Here is a 23,848-nt window from a genome sequence, read left to right on the forward strand (position 1 = left end):
TTCATGTTGGAAAGAGTTCTTAGAGTCATACCAAATCCGGGACACGACGCTGACGATGTGTTCCGTCCGCTCGACGATAGCTCATAGCTCTTTCGTCCAAGGGGTCCTCAGTGTCAGGAGGATCCTCGCAACCAGCATCGCAGGTATAGCTTGGGCTAGCAATATTCGGTCGTGCGCCTTGTTGCAAACGTTCGTTCATATGCTTCGAATTAAATGTGCTAGAGAATGATCGTTTGGTTCCAACAGCAGATTGGGGTTGACTTAGGAACTTCGGGGGGTTTGTCCTGGGTGCACTATCGAGATAATTGTGATGCTGTAGCGTATCCGATGAAGCTGACATTGAACCACCCGACATTGGACCACCAATCTGATACGACGGAGAAACTGGTTCATGCTTTTCAGGAGGTGGTTGAAGGGTTTTCAGGGGTGCTAGAGCATGGCCGTTCGGGATATGCATAGCGCTAGGAGTCGTTGCAGGAGTGCTCTGGTGCGCAGGCTGCATCGGTTGCATGGCCTGGCTCATCTGGTGAGGCCGGTTGTACTGCGTATCCAAAGTCCCAAAAGGGGATATTATCTGGCTTGGAGCTGAATACTGCTGGGTGTTCTGCGTCACAGATGATCGTCGGTAATCGTTAGGCGTTCCTGAGTAGTCTATGCTTTCATGGCGCACATGACTTGGCTGCTCGAAATGGGGCTGAGGATAGCTCTGGCTAGGCATGTATCCGTAAGACTGGGGCATGTGCATATTGGAGTGGTTTTGGTAGCCATGATGTGACTGGTGTTGGTATGGTGTTTGAGGAGGTTGCATCATGGAACTTGGCTGTGGCGGAGCGAACTGATTCTGATATTGGTGAGCTTGTGTGGATCCATATTGCATCTGAGGGTGATAGCCATTAGGTTGGGTCTGGGCTGACATATGCGGATAACCATTCTGTTGATAGTTTTGAGCCATATCCTGCATTGATGGACGACGCGGTGGTGCAACGAAGGACGTATTGCTAGCATTGGATACAGATCTGGGGCGGTCACTACCATCCATAATAGGCTGAGGAGTTGGCATGTTCTGTTGTCCATAAGCATCTGGCGTGGCAGTTCGTCGGGTCGCATCGTATGTTGGTTCGTCATCGTACTCATCCCAATCCTTGGATGACTTGTTTTCACGCCTCCTCATACGGACATCACGACGAATGCGGACACGGCAGCCTTGTTCTGCGACCATGCGGCTTAGAGCAGTGCTTTCTGTCAAGCCTGGGAACTTTTTGGCAGAGAAGACAGTGAAGGGCGAAGACTTCACTTCCAGCCGGTGGGAAACGTGAGCGTCGACATTTGGTCGAGGGTGGATTTCAACAGTTTGGCGGTCATCAGCGTCCATGTCTTTCGGATCCTTCAGCTCCTCATACAGCGCGAAGCTCAACCGATACTTTCCCTCATGGCGAACCGACAAGTCAGGGAAAATAAAGTAGCCAGCCGGAGTCGGACGATCCAAGTAGGCCATGCCCGCAACGGGAGTTCCTGTCAGGACCGGAAAGCTTGTTGGAGCAGGTGGGACGCGGCCTTGGGCCATAGTTCTGGCATTCTCCAGAGTTGCGAACAGGAAGAAGTTTGCACTGTAACAGAACGTAACCTCGGTCATAGATGGGCCCTCTCCCTCAAATACACGCAATTCAACGATCGGAGGCGGGTCAACAGGGCGGCGATCGGCAGAGGCTTTGGAAAGTTAATTTCTACAGTATTGTTTGCGCGTCCGAAAACTTACACTTGGCTCCGGATCCACATGCTCTAGCGCGTTCGGGTTGCTGAATGACCTGCATGCGATAAGTGATCTTCTTGCCCTCCTTTGTCATCCTCGACGCCGAGCTATTCGTCTCATTTGAGACGGGAATAATGGTTGCCATTTTTGCTTAGAGTATCGGGATATTGGGACGATTTGATGTGATATTTGAGATGTAAGATTTGAAGATATAACTACTGATAATTCATGACAAGTCAGCATTTCGAGTCCTAGCATTTATTACATTGCGAAGAGGCCGGGGTATCTCAAGCCTTCAAGCGCGAAAATGTATTCGGTGTCGCCACGCAGGTGGTCAAAGGAGGTATTCGTGGAAACTCGAGATTAGAGTTACCTGTTATATATAGTCGGTGTGTCGAATTAAAAGAGTCCAAAACAAAGCCAATAGAGACAGCTACCACGAACGTGGAGTCTGGAACGCCGTTAGGAGTTGAGGCTGGTAGAGGAATTCCCAGCAGGCCGGCTTGGAGTATGATTTGTCGTAGCGGCTGGAGAAGTCCGGACGGGGAAACGATGGAGGAGCGACGACAGCACTTACCAAAGCGAATTGAAGTGAATGAGAAAAAACAAGGTTGGCCGAACGAAGTCTCACGGCGACGTTTGCCAGCGTCGCAGAAATCGAATGAAGGAGAGCAGTATATCGAGTACAGGAAGCGACGGTCGCACTGGTTGATCCTCGAGCATTGGGCAGCGCGTATTCCCCTAGGCGGTACGGGCACGGGTCGGCGACGATGTTCACGGAAAATGACTGTCGACCAGAGTGGTCCTCTGCTGCTCCCCGTCGGTTGGCGAGAGACAAAGGTTGCGGGCAGGTGGGAGAAGGAGAAGGAAAGAAGAACAAGGCGAGCAGTTGGAGAACTGGGGATACTCAGCACCCGTCGGACGCAGCGAGGGAGGGCCAACGCTAGACAGGCCCTTGGGCAACCCGCAGGCGAGATTTCCCAGCCCAGCGGCCCACACGCCTGCCACTCCATCCCGTTGTTCCACACACGCGAACTCTTTTGCCGGCTGATCAGACCACCACGGCCCACTTCAACGGGCTTGCCTGCTAGCTTGGGTCCTGCCCGACTCGATGCTGCCTTGGCCACAAGGCACTGCCTCCACCAACGTACGCCAGAGCCTGCGGCGCTGCTCTGCGACCACAACACAATGAATCCCGTTCCTGGCGAGCACACCGCGCACAGGGCCGCTGCCACTCCCAAGGCCACTACCACGGCGGCACGCGTGACTGAATCTGACTTCGGTCTTTACTATAGCCCTTACACTGGAGCAGCTTTTCATGGATGGCCTTGGTGGGCCGAGATGGTGGTCACTCTTATTACCTTGGGCAGCCCAGCTGCGAATAATACTTGCATTGTAGCTTCACCCGCACCCAAGCGACGCGATCAGCGGCCTCTGCAAATTGAACCCACGAGCACGGGCAGCAAGTCAGGAGAAGGTTGATCCCGGAGCGGCTCGACTATGGGTAGGTAATCGACGTCAAAAGCTTAGGTTTCCTGCTCCGCGGACACTTGGATCGGCGTCTTGACTCCCTCGACTCACTTGACTCGTACTGCCCTTCTACATAAATGAAGGTGGTCCCGGAGGAGTCACGGATCATGGGGTGGAGGGTCGGCCATCGATATTAACATCAGATCTAGAATTTTTGCGCTCACCCCCTAGACCCACCAGAGCGCAACCCGGGTTGATCGGCATGCTGTTTTGGGTGACCACTGCCATAAAGGTCCAAGAGCTCGGGAGGCTCAACCCGAATTGTGCATCGTAACTAACAGTAGCCACATGAGAATTGCCAGCCATCGCGTTTCGAAGTGGCTTCTACAGACCCTCTGCAGATCTTGAACATGGTGGACGCGTGCTGAAGTCGCCCAAGCCTAGTGAAGTGCATCATGCAATTATTTTACCCGGATCCTACTTACAGAAGAACGCCCGAAAATGAGACCTAATCGTAGCACTTGGCAGCACGTGCGCCAATCTCGGCATGATCAGGGGGCGCGATAGAGTCTCCATATTCGGTGGCTCTTCGCATACAAGACCGTATTGGGCGCATGCGGAGCGTTTAACAACAAACGCGCATGGACGCGGGGGGCAGCTTTTGATGTGTGAAGCACTTAGTTCCCGTACCCGTCCAGCACCGAAGGTTTTAGTAAGGATCCGGCCCAAAGCTGGGGGGCCCTGCGGGAAGAGTGGAGCGCCAAAGCGCGGTCCTCGGTTTGACCTGCTCAGCGCCACGCCAGACGTAACCTGGTGTGGCTGCATCTAGAATCGACGGCTTCAACGCCTAGCAACTCTACTCGGAACGAGCCAGTCCCGTCTCAAAGAAACGTGGGGACAAAGCCCGCAGCCGGTCAAAGTGCTCTATCCAATCCACGATCACACGGAGTAATGCAAGGCGAGCTCCATATTACTGCACTGGTAGTCCAATAAAACGCAGGCCGACAGCACCTTCTAGCCGGTGGGGTGTTCAGCCGGTAGGGAAGCTGGAAACCAATAGCCAGATGTACGGTGACCCAAGGTGCGCCGAAGACGGCCTGCTTCCCTGCCGCCGGATGCAGGAAGCTGCGAATCCAAGCATTCCGGACCGCACGGATGTACTTGGCGCTTTCCCAGGCTTTGATTCGGTGGCACGCCATCAATGACCCTTGATGGCCGCTTCCTGGTGGGGGGACCCCGTAAACCATTGGCTGAGGGAGGGATTTGGAAGCCCACCCTGCAGACTGCTGTTGCGCAAGAGTGACACTCTGCATATCTCGCCGCACTCTTCACATCGCCAACCGCACTGCCGTTGATCTGCACTACCAGCCTTTTCCAGATGCAATGGGATGTACTGGTGGCTGTTTAGGGACTGGACGCCGGGGCGGCATCCTTAGCCCAACCAAGGCAGCCGTCAGTGCATGAATAGGGTAAAAACATTCGATTGACGTGATTCACCAAGCCAGTCGACCGTATATATGCGGGCATTCCGCTGCTGTTGTGTCTCCCGTTTAGCATGAAGAATAAAGCTGAAGGTTTGAGATCCCTCCACAAGCTGGAATGGCTTGGTGCCTGACAGCGGGTTTCCCGACAGATGGCTTATCCGACAAGCGTTTTCCACGTGCAGAATAATCCAGGAATCGTCAAGACAACGATAACTAACAGTGAACTTCGAACCAAAGAACAACACTCCAGGCACTTCTCCGGAACCGCCATCCCTCCATACAGGGAAGCATTCAAAACCTGCCAGGAAACTACGAGGCTCAGGTGTATATCATCCCACTGCAATTTTCCAACTTCTTGAAGCTCATGGATAAGTTACAGGCACAAGTAGTCCAACCCCTAAAGACAGATTTTTGATTTACAAACACTCTAGTCTAGTACTCTCATCACAAGAGTGGTGAGAAAAAAGTGACAGGGTTTTCGTGGGCCGGGTATTCGGGAAGGGATATCTCTTAATACCTGGTCCATGTCGTTAATCTGTAACAAGTCGGCTGATAGATGGGCCACAATGTTCAACGATAATTCGCCCTGGGAGCGGATCAGCCTCAGGAAGGGTATGCCACAACTGAATCGACTTTCTTTCCCCCTATTCACCTAGTCACAATTTGTCAGTATAAATTTATCATGATGTAAATAGAGGCCTTGTTGAGTCACCAATAGTTGTTGAACAGACCTGCGTACACAAATGACCAGCTGGTACCCGCAGCAAGGTATCTACCCAACCAGCCACAAGAGTGCATCATCGCAGCATATTGCTATTCCTTGCAGAGTCGGCGCCTCGACCCGGAAGAGTTGTCAGCGGTCAATTCTCCGGGAATCGGCTGTTCGTTGACACTCCCACGTGCTGTCATAAGCGGGAAAGGTATCTTCCCATCCGGCGGACCATGGTTCAAAAGACTCCCGTTGGTCTTTTTAAGTGACACAAGGCCCCTGAATTTTGGCTGCTCCTGAATATTGGGACTTGTGTTTCATAATACGCCTCTGTTATGAATTGGCACGTCCGCTTGCGCTCTAGATACCAGTGAAGCCTGCTCATCGAAGCGGTCTGGTGTCGTCGTCAGCCTCGTCGTCAGCCTTTCGCCACCTCTACACAGTCTCTTTTTCTTCATAGATCAATCGAAACACGAATTCTCATTCCTGGCCTGGTATTCCCGGTCGACATCTGGCGATTAACTTGACTGTCTCCTGCCCTATTACGTATCACCTTGTAGGTTTTAACCTAGATGATTGAAACCTACACAGCAAATCATCCTATTCTAAGATAGCACTCCATGGACTCCAACCCCTTACTGGGCTCTGACACCCACACTAACTTGGAGACCTCTCACAATGACCCTTGGGTTGATCATGGCATTCGTCAACAAACTTGCTTGTCTATAACTTCCGTTACGTCCTTCTCCTGCTCCTTGGACCAGAACGGCGGTCGGATGATATTGGCCAGAAAATACCAGGTCAGGAACTCATGTGTAGATTGATCTATGAAGAGACAGAGGTAGATGCAGGCATCGTAGAGGGCGGTAGGTAACAGGGTGATAGGCAACAAAGAGGGTGGTAGGTAACAGGGTGGTAGGCAACAGGTCGACAGATGATTCAAGTGACACCACTAGAGGTGCAGAATACACACTCAATTCAACTAAGTATCTTGCAATTTATAATGTTTAATGAAATTGTAAAGGGCTATTTTCTGCTGACAGTCACTGGATCCCTTTCATAACACGTTTACAGTCAACACAGGTTGATGTCGCCGTAAGCCAACACACATACCTTGAACTATAGCACGCCCAGTATCATACAACTAAGACGAGGACGCCCCGGATGCTTAAGACGATGGCCTCTAAGAATAATGCTAGTACGCAGAGGCTTGGTTAGGCCCCTTGGAGTCTGGAGCCTTAGGTGCATATTCACCTCGAGGTGTGTAGATTTGGTTAAAGATATGTTTGAGCGTAGCGAGATATCAAGAGCTTGAGCTGCCGAAAGTTTTCAGATAAGCTAGATGATATTGCTGTAGACTCGTCAACAATAGAAAACTATTTGCAACTCACCATCTCTGCTCCCATCTCACATTCATCCCCCGGTTGTGCCGTTACGAGGTGATATACACTTTTAACAGCAATGTACGTTGCTCGTCGCCGGTACATAAGTGAAGAGGTTTCGAAGAGTAACAGTTTGGTTTTCTTCCAGCTTCTCTTTACGCTTTATTGTTGAACATTCCTGCTGAGTCTAGGCTGCTTGATACCAGGGCGGTATCTAGACCTGTCAATATGCTAATTCCTGGACACACACAAAAAGGCTGCACCCACTCCTAGATCGATTTACCTCCCCCACTGCAAAACTCTTCGGTGCCTTCACACTCTCATGAAGTATTACTGCTGAATACCTCAAGAGACTTTGTGCCTAATAGAATCACACGCTTTAGAACCTGAACCACCACCTGACAAAAGTCTTCGCGATGATTGAACTGCAATTTTGTTCACAGGTTTAGACTACTAGTGTTCTTTTAGAAATTATTCAGAGTTCATCAATCAGAGGGGATGGTTGATACCAGAATAAGGGAGCCTATGGCTTTAAGTGTATGTAGCTTTTAAACATGCTGCACGATGAGAATTGCTCTTGGATAAAGTACTCTCATGAATTACCAATAAAACTTGGAGAAAAACAGTGAGGCGTTGTCTCGTTGTCATAATGCCTCACTCTTCAATGCGAGGCAAATGCCGATTTACCGAGATTATTCTCTAATTCAAGAGAATGTGATGGGTGGTGTCTAAGAACATTTAAAAAGAGTGAGTCTGCTCGATAAATCTTGCAGAAACTTCAATTAGGACGACGGGATAAAGCTAACCCCTGGTTATTTTTCCGTAAAGAAACAAAACAAGAACACCGACCAGATAAAGGGATGAACACACCATTGGAGGACCGTGGTTGCGACACCAGTAGATATCTAGAAATACGTCCATTCCACCACCTAGGGGGTGGACGAACACTCGTTGGGCCGGTTGGTGTGTCGTATGAGCGGCTTGTTGTCGACGCCCAGATAGGACGTATTTTATCAGTTGACACTTGTTCATTAAAGCACTTCAATACTCTCAATTACTAAAACATATACCAGGCGGGAGGGAAGCGATTTAGAGCTCCGGAAAAAGTAGTTCTCCAATAGAATTTCCTGAGATTTGGGGCAACGGGCAAGTAATATACGAAAAATCAAGCCGACCAACACCACGCCGCTGTGGACAAGCCGGACGGGAGTGCAAAAAGCGAGCATTCTCGGCGGTCAGGATCCGGACAGTAACTCTTGGCAGTAACTTTACTATCCGAATCTTCTGCTAAGCTAGCGGCCTATCAGGCGGTAAGGGAGGCTAGAGCACTACCCAGAACCTATTTGTGAGGGGACTTTGTAGAAGTAGACAGGGGGCTATAAGGCACGGTTGTAGGAACAGGATAGTTTGTGGAAGAGACGAATCCTTAAGGAGGTAAGGCCTCTGGGATCGGAGAGACTATATACTACGGGCACGTGCCTCCGGCACGTGACCGACGACCATCCGATTGTCCTGAGGGCATCCGAGGCAACTGCAATAATATCCCTTACACTATTTTAGCCTCCCCCACCTACCTCTTATCTATGAGTAGTTAAATTCAGCCCTACTACTTCTATTTTACCCCTATCCCTGCTCCCTCTTATGCTCTACACTTCTCTCTCTGCCCGTGTCTCTACTCGTGTCTCTCTTACATAGGAATACGTAGAGAGAGACGTATAGAGCATAGGAAGAAGTAGAGGCGTAGAAATAAAGAGGCGTATAGAGGCGTACATAAAGATAGACAGTGCTTAATTAATCTATAACTCTAAAAAATAAGCCTTAAGCCACTAATTTTATACCGGCAGAATTAAACTTGGCAAACGATTCGGACAGTAAATTTACTGCCAAGAGTTACCGTGCGGATCCTGTCCGCATTCTCTTATCGGGGTGCAGCTGAGCGTGGTCACGGAAAAGTTGAATACAGAATACGCATCGGTAGCCACATTTAAATTAAGCGACCGTATGCACCGAATATGCGGTGCATATGCTCGGCATATGCACGTGTATAGCGGCAAGATCCTATAGCAAATGGACACCGGCACGAAGTGAGCGAGGGCGTGTCGCGGTAGCCAAACGGCTTGTTCGTGGAGCATATGCGCTGCATATGCTAAGCTTATACATATACCTAGTACAGCCTATCTTTCTATAGAATGGTGTTTGTATATGCGTTGCATATGTAAAGCATATGCTAAGCATACACAGATATCTAGCGCAGCCCACCTTATATAGAACTGGTAGAGAGCATATGTTAAGCATATGTTGAGCATATACAATACGTATACACAGCCTATACTAATATTGTAAGAGTATATATTAGATTCGCAAGCACCGTCTATCTTTTTGGCCATTTAGCAACATGCAGCGGGATATGCCTCGCATATGCTTCGTATATGTAACTTAAAGCGTTATATAATATTCTTTATTTATTAAATACTTTAAATTCTAAAAAAATATTTGTATATGCCCTGCATATGCATAAAGCTCGGCGTGGTCAGAAGTTGAGCATGGTTAGAAAGTTAAACTTTAAGTTCTGACCACGTTGAACTTTCTAACCACGCCGAGTTTTTCCGTAACCACGCCGAGCTGCGAGCCCTTCTCTTATCTCATAAATCAGACCTTCGCAGAAAAAGGGGGGAAGCACGTGTGTGCTGCTCCCTATACCCCCCCAGAATTTTTTGTCGAGGGTCTGAAGTATGGGCGCAATTTGACGATAATTAACCACCAGATTCTTAAATCACTGCCAAACCTTACCACCTTTCCATTGTCTAATTATTTCAAAAATAATACGAGATATAAGCTCTCTATTATCTCTTTCTACTCCACGTATAGCTATGCTACGTAAAAAGTTGGATGTAGTAAGATTCACATGGATGCTTTTCAAAGTCTAACTGCTCTTCTGTGACGTTGTATCTCATACCTTAATATAACGGATATAGGGCTCTAATATATATAAAGAGGAAGATAATTAGTTAAAGAATCTATTATATCAGGCAGATCTGTTATTAACTATCGTGGTTGGGCCATAGTCTATGAAAAGCAAAATATTTGATTTTTAAAACATTCATTAAAAATATATGGAGCAGATATGAGCGTATCCTGCCCCGTAACCATGCACGCGCTGGTCTAACTGAGTTCGGGTTAAATTCTACTACGGGGCGTCTGATTCGTGGGATAAGCATTCTCGGGCTTCTAGGGTCATAGTGCGGAATCAACAACACCACCTTCTACAGGGGCTCTGTTCAGTTTACACCTGGCATTTAACTTGGAATTATATTTGCCCCCTTTAAAACAGTATACCCACCCTCTATTTTCTGGCGATGAATGGACTTCCCAGGTCGTGGTCATCAGTACGTATGGCGTAATTGCTTCTCGTCACGAACACAACGCCAAAGGGAACTAAGATCGATCCGAAGCTATTTGGCGTTCCTGACCGGCCATGGGAGCACGACCTTCAGTTATTGCTGGCACACCATCATTCTTGATGAAGCTCACAACGTTAGGAACGCTGACTGCCTAGCCAGTTCTGCAGTCAAACATGGATTGTAGATTCAACGTTCTGGCTAGCGCCACACCATTGTTCTCTGGCATCTGAGATAGCTTTGGTCTCCTGAAAATAATTCAACCTATCTTGAAGCTGAAATATCTAGTCAGGGGTACAATGTTATACGGTAGATGATAGTACTGAAGATCCTCACTACACATGGATGGTATAATTGGATCTGTATCATTGGACTGTACTGATATCTACTATAGCTAATCAAAGAAGATGCCTACAACCTTCATTCACTTCTTTGGTTTCTGAAATTAACTAATGTAGATGTTGATCACCACCATGTCATATGTAAAATGCGACTGGGTGTGTCGTATTGTTAAAGTTTTGGCTCCAACAGGCTTGTAATCTTTGTCTGCTATATGTTGCCCGGAATGGGATCCTCTGATCAAATTTTCGAGTAGAACCCTTGGGTGCCGAAAGTTTCGCTTACCAGAAGACTATTTGGAGTGGGTCCCAAACTATGCGGGAGGGTATATATATAGTTATCCCGTGGTATGAGCCAATGCGATGTCTAGCATTAATACACACTTTCGTGCTGCAGATCATCCGCAGTGGGATGTGGTGCCGTTGATGCTGCCATTGTTGTGGTCAACTGCGCTGTATTGTCGGATCAGAACCGAGGGGCCCGTCCAATAGGTAAGCTCCCGTTCGTTCCTCATTACTGAGGTCTCATCCATTAAGCATTTTTTAATCATTTGTGCTTACAACCTTCTACCGGCTCCTTCTCTTTGTCTTTAGTCCCTATCTCTTGGACGTTTGAAATGTCTTAAGGATTTGACTTCATGGAAACTAAATGCTCCTGCATATGTGCCCAGCATCCTTATTGTGAAGAGATGCTCTCAATGACGTAATGGCAACTAGGGAGAAGGCCAGGGACAGTGTCTTTGAGCAAGGACGGCTGTGTTATAAAAGAGACAGGGAATTTGAACTTTTTTATTTTGATATGAAAATAGCTTCCAAAACAGTTTAGGGAAAGGGCGCTAAGGAGAAAAATAGTAAGAGATGTGGGATTGTGGTGAGAGGATACTAGCCGATGGCTCTTTTGATTAGCGGAATATGTCAATATGTATAGACTGGGTTTAAGGAGGAAGAAGCCCTTGGCTTTTATCGGGAATCACCTAATAATGGAACTGAAGGGCTTATCGTCAGGTAATTTAGGGCAGAATGACACGCCGTGTACTCATTCACATGTCCTAGTGTTTGATTGAAAGCGGCCTTTGCCATGGGTTACTCACTCTCCTCCATTAAGTCTGCCAATTCTCTCTCCTCATCCTCCGTCAAAAGGCTTTTTTTCTTCCCTTCCTTCTCTTTCTTTTCCCCCAACCTCTCTTCCTCAGCGTCCTGCCTAGACTTCACTAAATCTGGCGCTTTTAGGCTCCACTGCCTGATTGTCGCATCGATGCTCACACTAACAAGCTTCTGGCCAGGTAGCAGGACCAACCCAGTTACCTCCTCAAAGTGTCCGGTAAAGGTATGGTATAGCTTCCCGCTGCCCTTTTCCCATACTCTAACCTCCTCATCCCTACAGGCCGTGGCAACCCACCCGCCTTCCTCGTCTACAGCTACATCTCGCACGAAATCCGGATGAGCGAGCTCAGTATCCGCCTCCCAGTTCTGCTGCCGCGAAAGGCACTTTGCGGATTTGTCGGCCGAGGCCGTCCATAGGTCGCCGTCGCCGTCGAAGAGGAGCGCGTCGACGCTGGTGTCGTGGGATAGTATTGGCGACGGGCTACCTGAGGCCGGGGACGCTTCCAATGCGGAGGTGGATGTGAGAGACCAGCGGCGGATCTCGCGGTCGCTACCGGCGCTGAAGAAGACAGTTCCACCATCTGTTTTCTCTTGCTCCGTGCCTTGCAGTATCGGATCAGGAAGTGTGAATTGGTCAATAGCCAGCGCTAGAATACCCCTGGTATGACCCTTTAATGTGTATAGTTTTTCTCTGGTGCCTACATCCCAAACAATAATGCTGGCGTCAGCAGAGCCGGATATCAGAATCTCTCTGCCGTGAAGCGAGAGGCAGAGAACTGCCTTTACGAAGTCATTGTGTCCTTGGTATCGTCGGGCAGGCTTGCGAGTGCTGCAAGACCAAGACCAGATGCTCTTGTCCCAGCAGCCCGCGAACAAGGTGTTTGAGTGTTTGGAGATACAGAGGGACGTTAATGGGGCCGTCGGACCAGTATAAACGGCGGATATTTCAGCAGTCTAGATGTTTAAACACCGTTAGTATTTTATGCACGTAAAATCTAAGGCCTACATGCAAACATGTTGAGAATTGGACAGAAGGTAGAATTTTGAGCATGAGCAGGCAGGAAAAATGTCTTACAGACTTCGAGCACCACCCTCCTCACGGTCCCCGCCGCCTCGGCAACATAGACACGCTCGTTGTTCTCCGGGTCGGCGGCGACAGCGAGGATCTTAGAGGCGAGTTTGATAGGGTTGCCTGATGCATTCTTCGATTTCGAGACTCTGCGGGCAGATTCAGTGAGGTAGGTTCTACGGAGGCTCCATGTTAGTGCTTGGCAGACTGTAGATGGGCATGGAGAACTAACGTAGTCTGGAAGAAGTGTCCTGGGTCTGTTGATCTTGACATGTTGAGCAGACGACAGTGGTTTTCACGAGTATTGTATTTTCAAGGTGGGAGAGAAGCATGGATTTTCAACCCCTCCATTACTTATCTACAAAAGTACCTATGTACTTACCGATTATTACTATTACGATTATAGTGATGGGTGCTAATAAGCAACTTCAGCGATCAAAATAGAGACCTAAGACGGTAGAGAATACTGAGATAGGAACCAGCAAACCAAACAATCCTCATTGCTACTTTCAGAATCTCCAAAAGTATGCTATCATGCATGTATCTCATATCTCATGTTCGTGCTCATGAATCATAAATCCATCACATCATCCGCAAGTGAGGCATCATCCAAGCCGTCACCAGCACCATAAAACGCCCAATACGTATCTCAAAAAAGCCCACTGAAGGTTCTCAAGCCTCTTGTAAGAAACGCCCTGATGCGCCAACAAATGTCCACCTCATGTCGCAAGTGTGGTCGTCAAAATCATTCACAGGAGAAATCTTGGAGTTCACCACATACTTGGGGACTGCTACCTCCTTAGATGCTCAGCGGCTGCCAGTGCGGCCAGATCTCTCACGGCCCACCTCCAAGACTCGCTGCCATCTCTGATACCGCCGACCCAACCTTCAACTCGTCGCCTCCATATGTTTTCCTCCTCTCTTTGCCTTCGAATGAAACTAGGGCCGAGGTCAAACTCCTCGCCCACAAATGTCTGGTCTTCGGCATTCACTCCATCTCCATATCCGCCCGAGGTAACACTTGCTGTACCGCCCGCACCAACACCAACCTTGCTATCGTCATCTTTGAGGTCTTCGAGCCCAGCAAATGGATCGTCCTCATCATCTACATCAATGGACTGGCTGGGAGGATCACCAGAATGAGATGAAGGGCCTAGTTTAAGCCAGCACATCTTGCGTGGGTCAAACACCATGCCACGCTCGACCTGGATGCCGCGAGCAGTTGAGATGTTTGATATCAGGGCTGGGGCGCGTGGTGGAGATGGTGGGCCGGGCATAGTAGGACGAGATTGCTGTTGATGATGTTGATGTTGATGATGATGGTGAGAGTGTTGAGTTTGGAAGGCTGAAAGAGCGGAGTGGGAGATGGAGCGCGATCGATCGTGTTGATGGTATAGGTGTTGATTTGACGGTGCAAAGGTAGGCGTGCTCGCAGTGGTAAGGGCGAGGGTAGTTGTAGATACATTGGGATGTGAGAAGGGAGCGAGTGCCACCTCATTACCTTCCCAGCGATGTAGCATGGGATTATAGGTCATTCCTTTTTCATCTAGAGGTAATGACATGGTAAGCAGGTGACCAAGGGTGGGACTGTCGAATTGGAAAGCTTACTCTTCACCATTGGTGCTGACATTGCTTTGATTAGCATCGGTTTTTGTCCTGTTCCTTTCCTTCCTCGTTGAGCTGTTGGGCTTGTATGAGGGCTCCTCGCAGCCACTTGTGCTTTCCAATTAGTCTGCCTCGGCATTATTTCTCCTTCGGCTCGCGATCTGGTTCCTGCAAGTCGTTGTTCTCGCGCTATGCGGCTTGCCGCTGTGTCACGGGCGAACCGTGGTGTGTTCTCTGGTTTGGGTGGACTTCTTGGCGTGGGTGGAAGGGGAGTAGTCATCCGGTCAGCAAGTGGCAATCGACTATTGCTTTGTTGATGCCGCAAAACTTTTGGCGGGCCCCGGTTTGTTGGTGCCTTCTCAAATTTCTTCTCCTTTGTCGCAGAAGTGGGCAGGTCATCGAAAACTTCAAGTTCGCTGCCATCACCGTATTGACGCCGTCTTGTAGGTTTAGCTAGAATGCGCTTGGCGGTAGCTTCACGAGCCAATGCAGCAGGAGCAACGTCTCTCCTCATGCCAGCACGACTGGGTGTGTCTGGAGGATTTGCAGCAGACATTCGTGAATATGATCGCATCGCTGTTGGGGAAATTGGCCGATTCGGATCTGACTCACGGCGAAGATGGCCTTGTGAAGGTTTTGCTGTGATATGATGTGATTGCGAATTCGATATACCCGCAGGGAGGAATGGAACCGGAGGTTTGGGGGTCGTATGATAATTACTGCGCAAAACGGGTGCGGACCGTTTCGCTCGAAGCAATTGTGCATTAGTGGTTGTAGGCACTAGTCGACCGTGGTGGGTTGAGGAATGAGCCCCCGACTCATAAACGGGTGGAAGCTTTGTGCGATTTGTCGATGCTGGTAGTGGCCTGGGTATTCTTGAGGCCGCTGGTTTGTCCGTAAATGTTAATGTAGTAGCAGGCCGAGCAGCAGGAGGAGCGGGAGGTTGAGAGCGCGTCTTCTGCACCACAAGGTTGCGGTTCAGAGTGAGCTTCTTTGTATCAACAACGTCTCCAGGGCCAATTTCCAGGCCGGCAAAGAAGTCCTCTTCATCTTCCGCGGGCTTCGGTTTGGGTTCCGGCTTAGGCGCTTCTTGAGGAGAGGATGTGTATGTCGGTACAGATGTGGGGAAAGAAGTAGGTGCAGACGTCGGTGGCGGATCACGTCTTTGATGAGATGGTAGAGGCGAAACATCAGGAGTAGAGTGTTCGGCCTCTTTCAGTTTGTTCAAGCGAGCATTGAAATCCAGCGGTTCATTTGGTAACACAAGACCGGTAAAGTCATCGTCTTCGCTCTCGAGAGTCATGCAGCTGCCCATGCTAGGGCTCATGGCAGAAACGGAGGAGCTGCGGTTCCGTCCGTCCCGCCTCGTCCCACCGAATCGAATGCCTAGGCTTCCTTCACCCCAGTCGTCAAAATCATCTTGATCCTCTGCCGGCGTCCGAGGAAACTGAGGTGGTTTTAGTTTCAGTCCATCGGATGCACTCGCTGGCAACTCGAGGTCTTCTCCCCAATCATCGTCAGCAACAATTTTCCGTTGCGACTTCTTTTTGCCCAGTCGCTTGATCGATCCGCCGAGCAGAGCGGAGGAAGGAACGTTGGTGGGAATCGGTATGCCGGCTTGTTTCGCAGAGGATATCGCATTGATAGTAGATAGTTCGTCATTTGGTGTCAGCAGAACCTGCCAGTCATCGTCGCCAATATTCGATTCCGAACGCACTGAAACGCGCGAAGACATGGAGGTCTGCACGGTTGAGGTTGAGTTGGTGAAGAGATCGCCTTGAAAATCGCCATCGTCGTCCCAGCTCTCGATGTTGGTCGCCATGGTGGCTGCACGCTGTGCAAAGCTGCCTCTGTTGGTAGGAAAGGCCATGACAGCTTGCAGGTACGCGGGCAGGAGCTTGGTTGGAGGGCGAAAAGTTGGAGGAGGTTGGGGAAGAGGTCTGGGTGGTCCGACACGAGGCCAAGTCTTTTTTGCGACAAGCGAGCAAAAGGCGTTGCACGCAGGCCAACGCGTGGATGACACGAAAAACGAAAGATCGGTTGGTGGCCTGGAAGAATCGAGTCGGTGAGAAACCAGACCAGGAGCGACTATATTCAGTACCCTTCTGTTGATCTCTAGCGCGCACCCGGTAGTCTTGCGGAGATTTCGCAAGATCCGCAGTGGCTGATCGTGACTGCGGAGGCGCAGGCAGAAGCCTTGGAGAGCAATTCACATGCGAACCCCCGAGGCCCTCTAGGATTTGCCATAGACTCCCATGAAAACCCGGACGGCCCTGTTTCACGTCTCTCCATTTCATTTGAAACATCCAGGCTCAAAACAAGAATTCCTTGTCGACACGTTTGTTAGCTCCGCGCCTCCAACGTGACACCCGACTGAACATAGACTCAATTCCATCCGGGATACTCTTACAAAACTATATATATATCCCCCGCACCTCTAAGTTAAGAGCTAGAATAGTTAGCCACTTACTACTAAGCGGCTGGGTCCAAGCCTGTCACATAGCAATTTAGATCCAGAACGCGTTTCACGAGCGTCTGGAAGGCTTCTGAACTTGGAGTAGGAATATCGCCGCTATTCTATTAATTCAGACACGTCTCATGGCGGACCAACACATCCTTCGACTTCCCCTAACGGGTGCGGACGATGATTCCTGCGTCATAGTCAATGTCGTTAGCAACGGGCCTCTGCCTCTGGATGTCAAATTGCTAGCATCCGAAGGCAATTACCCATTCGTTGGTCAAAGTAAGCTCACCTCCGAGGATATTGTGTGTTGTTACTCCTTAATTTGTATTGTTAATCGGATGGTTCAGTTGAACAGCGTCGGATCAGCAAATTAAGAGTAGACAAGAGGTACAATGGAAGCGCCGAAGAGTGGGACGCAGTTCTATCCCACCAGTTTCTTCAAAAAAGCCTCGAAGGGGAACACGCGAAAGCAGCAGATGGCGTGGAAGTTGTGTCCTCACTCGTCAGTGAGGATGAACTGAAAATTGTCATCCAAAAGCACGTCGGCGATGGTGGCATCTTAGTTCGTAGATGTTTAAACCAACCAAAGGAAATTGCAATCGCTGACACGTTGCTCAGATCACATTAGGTGTTATCTCTCTAGCAAAAGACGAGGAAGAGGAAATTGACCCTTTGGCCTGGACGGGTATTGCTGCGCAAGCAGCTGCAGCTGCTCGGGATGAGGTAGCTGCGCTGAAATCAAAGCTGGACGCACAGCAGGAGATAGTCAGAAAGCTCAACGCGCAACTTCAGGACCTCATCAAAACCAAAGAGGAGAATGAAAACGCTATGCTTGAAAAGTTCAAGGAGCTGCTAAATGAGAAAAAGCTCAAGATTAGAGACCAACAAAGACTTTTAGCAGAAGCAAAAGTCAATCCAGCTGCTGGTAAGCCAGATTTAAATTCATCTCAGGTTCGTTGATGAGTTAACATTTTTATAGCAACAAAGGTCCAAGGACTTAGGGAAGAAGCAAAGACGCGCAAAGCTGCGGCTTCGAGGGCTTCGAAGCGGAAGGCAAATGGAAAACAACCTGTCGTTGAACCCGACTCTGAAGATGACGAGTTCGAGCATATGCGGGTTGACGAAGAGCAGGCAGAAAACCACCGAGAATTGGAAGAGGACATGCCTGAAGCGGTTACGCCGGACCGAACGACGGATGACGAGACGGAAGATGAAGGTGACCTTGATACTGCGCCCTCTGCGTTCGTCCTACCGTCAAATTCGACCAAAGCTGAGAAAGGCAAAGTAATCGAGACAACACAAAAGCCCAAAGAGGAACAGACGCAAGCAGCTCTGCCTCCCCGGCGCGAATTGCCGTTTGCGAAGCGCGATGCACAACATAAGCCACTAGATAAGAAGCCCTCATCTGTGCAGGACGAGGAAGATACGGAGGACGATGAGCTGTAATGAAACCGCATTAAGAGTGATAGGTAGTGATCGTAGGAAAGGATTTGCGACTTGCACATGAGATGCGGACGGATTAAGGGTTTACTGTATTGCTATAGTATTAAGACTGAGCGGCCTCATGTCTGGTATTTATGATAGAACTGTACACTCGCAGTGGTTGTTGGCCATTTGGACTGGATGTGCTTGGTGTCTCAGGGCATAGAACCAATAACATTGGACCGAACGGGTTGAAGAATCCCTAGGAACCCTCGGGTTTTTGTTTACATGCTGGTGATGTAAATCAACCATGGCTTGGGCGTGTCAGGGATCTGGCTCCCCTCCGCTTAGCTGCAGATTTAGGGCTCGGCTTCCCTGCAGACCTGGCCGTCGAAGGTGGACGGCAGGTATAAATCTTGCCCACTGCTGGGAGTGCTTATTTTTGGCCAGTAGAGGTGCCCTGACGTAGGAGAAGGAGGGACAGACAAAGTACCTAAGTAGCTCTTGTTATCCGGCCAAACGTGAGCGAAGCAATTATACTGCTGATCGAAACAAATGACGGGTCTGGCCTGCCGATCATCGTCAAAACCCTCCGCCAAATCGCCAAGATTGCCTCAGGCAGTTGACGCCCATTTGCGAACACTCTGAAGTCGTCACCTCACTCGTGTCTACACCACCAACACCACCACCCTTCTTCGGCACGCCCTCTGGCAGAAGTAGAGGCCCATAGACGCTCTACCAGAGTCCCATGCTTTCCGCACTGTCCGCGGTCCAGGACTTTGGCGGAATGATCGCGTTGTCCGGACCCAGCTCACCTATGACAGAAAGGTTGCGATAGGCCTCTAGCGGTCCTGTCGCACATTCACTCGGTTGGTCTTCCCTCCAGATCTCTCTCTTCAGCGTGCTACCTTACTTAGTGTTCCACATACTGATTTTAGATATTTGCAGTTCAATTGTACACCCGGTTCCAGTCTGCGCACCAAGCAACAAGATACGGCACTCGAATTAACCAAACCTCCTCTAATCTCCTTATAAATTATCTAAACTTACAACTTCATGTTCCCGCATCCCGTGCCAACCTTCTCCTTGGTAGACGACTAGAACATCATTCCCGCGGACTGAGAACTTCAGTCACAACCATCGGACTGCACCCCGCTAAGCTAAAGGCGCATAAGTTCAATATGTCAATTCTTGAATATACTACTGAGACTACCAAGTCTGGTCCTAGGACCAAACAATCTGCTTGCTCCTCCCATGATATTGAAGAATTGGCCAAGCTCGATTCCATTTACGAGCGCATCCGCAAATGTGTGCCCATAACCCCATACATTCTCACAGTGCCCACAGATCGCCCTTACCGGCACTGGTCTCAGCAAGAATCGCAGGGTTGGATGTTGGGGAACCTCTTCGACTCTGATGAAGAGCATCTACAATACAGGACCTTTAAGTTTCGCGAGTCTCTGAAGAGTTGTTTTGTAACCCGAACAGAAGAAGACGAGGAGAAGGAGAAGAACGAAAAATTAATGAAGAGTAGGGGCTGGAATACGCCGGTGCAGGGTCCTAAGAAGAAGATAAGTCTGAGTGCGTACAAGGCAAATAAAGCCAACGGACTCAGTGGTACGCCTACATCGAAGAAACCGTCGCCAGATCTAGGTCCAGTGAAGCGCGATCCTATTCACGTTAATGGTGTAAAAGACGAACCGAAAGCCTCTCCTGCTCCGAAACCGGGTTCGCAACAAGGACATAAGCGGTAACTAAACACGATCCTGTTTTATCAAGAGTTGACTGACATTGATGGTAGACCGTTAGACAATTCTACAAACCAGGAGCAGCCTTCTACGAAATCGGACCAAGGTGCTCCACCGCCAAAGAAAACAAAAAACGAGCTGTCCCCTGGTACGAAGCACTCCCCTGAGACTTCTGCACAGTCAAATGCGACTCCACACGGGTTACCACCGCTTTTATCACCTGTTGGAGCAACATTACCCAATCCCCACGGTCTTCCACCAATTCTGTCACCTACTCTCCCCCCAAATATTCTCGCTGAGCTTGACCAACTAGAGACTCAGCGTAAGCGAGCGGAATCAAACGCCTCATCTGATTTGAAGAATCAAAAGAGTGACGAGTCGCTGAGAGGTGTCGCACGCATGGCTAGCAAAAAAGTAGAAATCAAGACACGGCCAGGAAATTCCGAAAACAAGCCACTAGCAGGTTCTCAAAATCCGACTCTGAATCAACGCGAGAGTCTCAAACTACCACCTTTAGGGAAGGAGCAAACTCTCGTAGTCAAACTCAAATATGGAAGGAAGCATAAGAAAGAAGTTGAGCGGTACCTCCGATTACCGCCCAGTAGTGTGAGCGCAGCTGCAGAGAAGAAGGAACGTCACCTGAAAGGCAAGCCGAAACAGCCCGAGAGTAGTGCAGGGAGGAGCAAGGAAGCACCTAAAGACTCTCCTCAAACAGTAGACACAGCTACACCAAATACCACCACCGAAAGCAAGATATCTGTGATAGGTGAGAAGCGCTCACGGCCTGACGACGACTCTCAGTCAGCCACGGTAGCATCGAAGCGCCAGAAACGCCCTCCACCAGGCGCTGACACAAATAAGAAACCGAGTACTCCAGCTCAACAAGCAATACCATCACCGGCTCTTTCAAATCGCTCGAGCGCCCAAAAGGGTCAGGGTCAGTACATAACTCCCCGGAAAGACCTCAGAGCCATAAATATGATTCGCACGAACTCTATGGAAGGCAATGATTCTACTCCTGGCCGTTCCGGATCCACCCCATCAGGTCCTAAGATACCGGATAGCAAGCCAGGGCCTACTTCGGCTTCTGTCAATGGAAGGCAAGCTGAAAGCCAAGCCTGGGCCCTTTGTTCCAGGAAACTTAATATGCTGGGCCGCTCACTCAAGCATGAGGCGCAGAAGATTGCAGAAAAGGAAAAGGCTTTGAAGGAGGATCAGATGCGTGCAGCTGTCATAAGTATCGAATGCGTTCTGTGAGTGACCTTTTCCGTTTACTTCCCCGCTCTCCTTTCACCCCTTTCAATTGCGTTCTAATTTCCCTCACCCGAGCTGATATCTTGATACAGTTCTTACATGGCCGCTTACTACGCCATGGACATCTCCTTTCGTTCTCGTGGCCGACTCGGCGACGTCGAAGGCAATTGGAAAACCCTGATGCCTCTTTGGAGTTCCTTTCGCACACGCACAAAAGATTTCCCACACCTTGAAGGCTTGCGGCTTCACCTTGGTGCCGTAATTGCTGCTCGTATCTCCACACTGCTAGCGCAGCGCGGCCGCCCTCATGTCCACCATGACTCACCGCAGCACGATGTGGCAGCCGATTTTGCTGTCCTCGCGGAGAACTTTCAACAATTGCAGAGGTATTCACATGAGGCAAGAGGGGCACTGTCACTATTTGATCTCATGGAATACTATCCGAAAACATGGAAGGGTAGAGAAGTCACAATCGATCCGATGGAGTGGGAGAGCCTGACTGCGGGCATACTCAAGGGACCGTATTTCCTGCCTATCGGTCCAGACACTACACCTGTACAGGCGGTGCGATTTGGAGTGAAATTCCTAAAAGAGTGGATGGAGAAGGAGGGTGTTAAGTATGAACTACTCGTAAACTTGGAGAAGGTAGAAGAGGCGAGGAAGGGTTGACAAAACTATTCAACGGAGGCATCTTTTGGCACTCGGCGCTTTATCAAAGAAACAGTGGGGTTATTCAGGGATTCATTAGGAGGTGGTAACTCGGCGTTTTGGGCACAATGGCGGAGCTTTTCGCTGGAGGGACTTTTTGGCATTAGGGTAAGATACCCCTGGGACCTTATGCGGGTCTCGTGTTTTTAGCGAGTCTGCTCCTAGAAAGGGAAAGACTTTATGACTGCATATCGGACGTGAGCTGGCACATTCTGTACAGGACGGTGGCGTATGCTTTGGCTACGGAGGGAAAGCAACATATTATTAGTTGTAGGGAGTATGGAGTGTTGATAGATTCTTTGCTGGCTTGGGAGAAATCAAAACCCTTTAAATTAATGCATCATATTACTTCTGCAAAAAGGTCAACTAAAAACCCTCTACTCGATAGAGACATTGAGTAGGACTGATATGCACGGGAGGATTCTTAAGTTGCTACCTTGCTATCCTTGGTGCGGATAAATTTCGGATTTTCCAAACATGTATCAAAGTGAGTCAACCTCAGCCCCATTCCTCCACCTCGTAGCCTTCGTATACATAAGTAATTTCCAGCTTACCACTCTAACTTTACTATCAGTATCTCCTAGATACTAATTCTCAAGAATGGGCCTCACAGCAGATCATTTCATGGATGCTATGTCAGATCTTCCCACCGCTGACGACCCAGAAGCAAGCTCCTTAAACAACCATACCTCAGATGTCTTCCCCATTTTCTCTTTACCAACAGAGATACGCCTTCAGATATTCCGCTTTGCCCTCCCATACGCTCAAGTCATAGAATTCAGCCAGCGAACTCTCCAGCGCCACCCGGGCCGGCCAGGGTTCTATCTTGCTCCACTCCCAGAAAATATCTCCAATGCCATCAATCTGATCGGCACCTGCAGGCAGTTTGAAGTCGAGGCTAAGGGGATTTTATACGGAGAGAATGTCTTCCGATTCGTGTTTACAAGAGAGCATGTAGCTTCGCGGGGCAGCACTTTTGAGCTAATGCCTACAGAGGCGGTACGTCAGGTTCGCAAATGCGAATTGGTCATTGGGGACAGCCTGTATGAAGAAGAAGTGTACCGGCGCATACAGAAATGGATGCGGTTTGTGGCTTGTCGTCTCGCGGGCGTGCATCGCCTCCTAGAACTCCACATCGACTTACGCACGGGAGAATTCGAGAAGACGAGGTGGTCGGAATACTTCAAGCCATGGGCGGATGGCCAAGTTGCGCGCATATATCAGTACTGCTTGGAGCCGCTTGCTTTTTTGACGAGAGTTGGCAAAGTGCGTATAACTGGGCATGTGGATGAGGGATTTGCGAAGGCATTGACGGAGGTTATGATGAAGGGTCCTAAGGAGGCGACCTTGGTCGGAAGGTCACACTCGAGTGGGAGCAGGATTGGGTCGGATAACGTGACTAGAAGCTCCGTTATAAATCCAGTGACCGCCGATAAGAGGAGATTCTTCGACCCAGATTGGATCTGGTGAGGATTTACCCTTGGAAGGCTTCCGGCCCCTTTGTGAACCTCTAGCACCATTCAAGTTTGATTCCAAACCCGCAGGTCTACCTAGATCTCAGCTAATCCAATGAGTATTTAAGCTCGCTATTGCTTGTTTGTCCTCCCTCTGTACCTGCTCGAATTCTAAATTCCTAGTCAGAACATCATACAGCTACTTATGTAGGTAATATTTCATTTTAGTGCTGCTATGATTAAGCCTTAGACTTCTTTTAAAAACCAGAATGCTACTATTTCATACTCAGAACTCCACAGAAGAGCAGTGGCTAGCGCAAAGGTCGTATTAAGAATCGGAATAACCAACCACGAAGATATATATAAGAAATGTTGCAAACACGTTGTAAGCAATTCAAGTTACAAGAAAATTCTCTGTTCGTATCCACATCAATCAGTGTAAAGCCAATACAAATACTGCATCGGTGTGCCATTGCGAGTTACGCTCTT

The 23,848-nt window shown here is 49.2% G+C and overlaps 8 protein-coding genes across 8 annotated transcripts; 4 read left to right on the forward strand and 4 right to left on the reverse strand.

Moving 5' to 3' along the window:
• Positions 1–25: 25 nt before the first annotated feature.
• Positions 26–1,895, reverse strand: K441DRAFT_688999 (uncharacterized protein; the record flags this gene model as incomplete). Its single annotated transcript, XM_067652257.1, has 2 exons — positions 26–1,707; positions 1,757–1,895. 2 exons carry the CDS (start codon positions 1,893–1,895, stop codon positions 26–28), a joined length of 1,821 nt encoding a protein of 606 aa, XP_067500788.1.
• Positions 1,896–2,155: 260 nt separating this feature from the next.
• On the forward strand, positions 2,156–3,232 carry K441DRAFT_730516 (uncharacterized protein; the record flags this gene model as incomplete). Its single annotated transcript, XM_067654220.1, has 1 exon — positions 2,156–3,232. A coding segment is annotated over one exon (1,077 nt), but the record flags the coding sequence as incomplete, so codon positions are not given.
• A 5,554-nt stretch (positions 3,233–8,786) lies between these two features.
• On the reverse strand, positions 8,787–9,121 carry K441DRAFT_222511 (uncharacterized protein). Its single transcript, XM_067640599.1, has one exon. The coding sequence runs from the start codon at positions 9,088–9,090 to the stop codon at positions 8,854–8,856; it is 237 nt and encodes a 78-aa protein (XP_067500790.1). The 5' UTR covers positions 9,091–9,121; the 3' UTR covers positions 8,787–8,853.
• Positions 9,122–11,614: 2,493 nt separating this feature from the next.
• K441DRAFT_575365 (WD repeat protein) lies at positions 11,615–12,977 on the reverse strand (the record flags this gene model as incomplete). Its single annotated transcript, XM_067644160.1, has 3 exons — positions 11,615–12,589; positions 12,715–12,880; positions 12,937–12,977. 3 exons carry the CDS (start codon positions 12,975–12,977, stop codon positions 11,615–11,617), a joined length of 1,182 nt encoding a protein of 393 aa, XP_067500791.1.
• A 67-nt stretch (positions 12,978–13,044) lies between these two features.
• Positions 13,045–16,155, reverse strand: K441DRAFT_641846 (uncharacterized protein). Its single transcript, XM_067646666.1, is given in 2 exon segments — positions 13,045–14,250; positions 14,265–16,155. The coding sequence occupies 2 exon segments, from the start codon at positions 16,129–16,131 to the stop codon at positions 13,496–13,498; spliced, it is 2,622 nt and encodes an 873-aa protein (XP_067500792.1). The 5' UTR covers positions 16,132–16,155; the 3' UTR covers positions 13,045–13,495.
• A 752-nt stretch (positions 16,156–16,907) lies between these two features.
• On the forward strand, positions 16,908–18,219 carry K441DRAFT_679770 (uncharacterized protein; the record flags this gene model as incomplete). The annotated part of the gene is made up of 4 exons (XM_067651304.1): positions 16,908–17,052; positions 17,121–17,335; positions 17,392–17,698; positions 17,753–18,219. 4 exons carry the CDS (start codon positions 16,908–16,910, stop codon positions 18,217–18,219), a joined length of 1,134 nt encoding a protein of 377 aa, XP_067500793.1.
• A 1,157-nt stretch (positions 18,220–19,376) lies between these two features.
• Positions 19,377–21,866, forward strand: K441DRAFT_679771 (uncharacterized protein; the record flags this gene model as incomplete). The annotated part of the gene is made up of 3 exons (XM_067651305.1): positions 19,377–19,945; positions 19,997–21,196; positions 21,290–21,866. The coding sequence occupies 3 exons, from the start codon at positions 19,377–19,379 to the stop codon at positions 21,864–21,866; spliced, it is 2,346 nt and encodes a 781-aa protein (XP_067500794.1).
• Positions 21,867–22,432: 566 nt separating this feature from the next.
• On the forward strand, positions 22,433–23,845 carry K441DRAFT_664944 (uncharacterized protein). Its single transcript, XM_067649429.1, has one exon. The coding sequence runs from the start codon at positions 22,506–22,508 to the stop codon at positions 23,373–23,375; it is 870 nt and encodes a 289-aa protein (XP_067500795.1). The 5' UTR covers positions 22,433–22,505; the 3' UTR covers positions 23,376–23,845.
• The last annotated feature ends 3 nt before the right edge of the window (positions 23,846–23,848 follow it).

This window comes from Cenococcum geophilum (assembly GCF_001692895.1).
Source record: "Cenococcum geophilum 1.58 unplaced genomic scaffold K441scaffold_40, whole genome shotgun sequence".
In the NCBI taxonomy this organism is placed as follows: domain Eukaryota; kingdom Fungi; phylum Ascomycota; class Dothideomycetes; order Gloniales; family Gloniaceae; genus Cenococcum; species Cenococcum geophilum.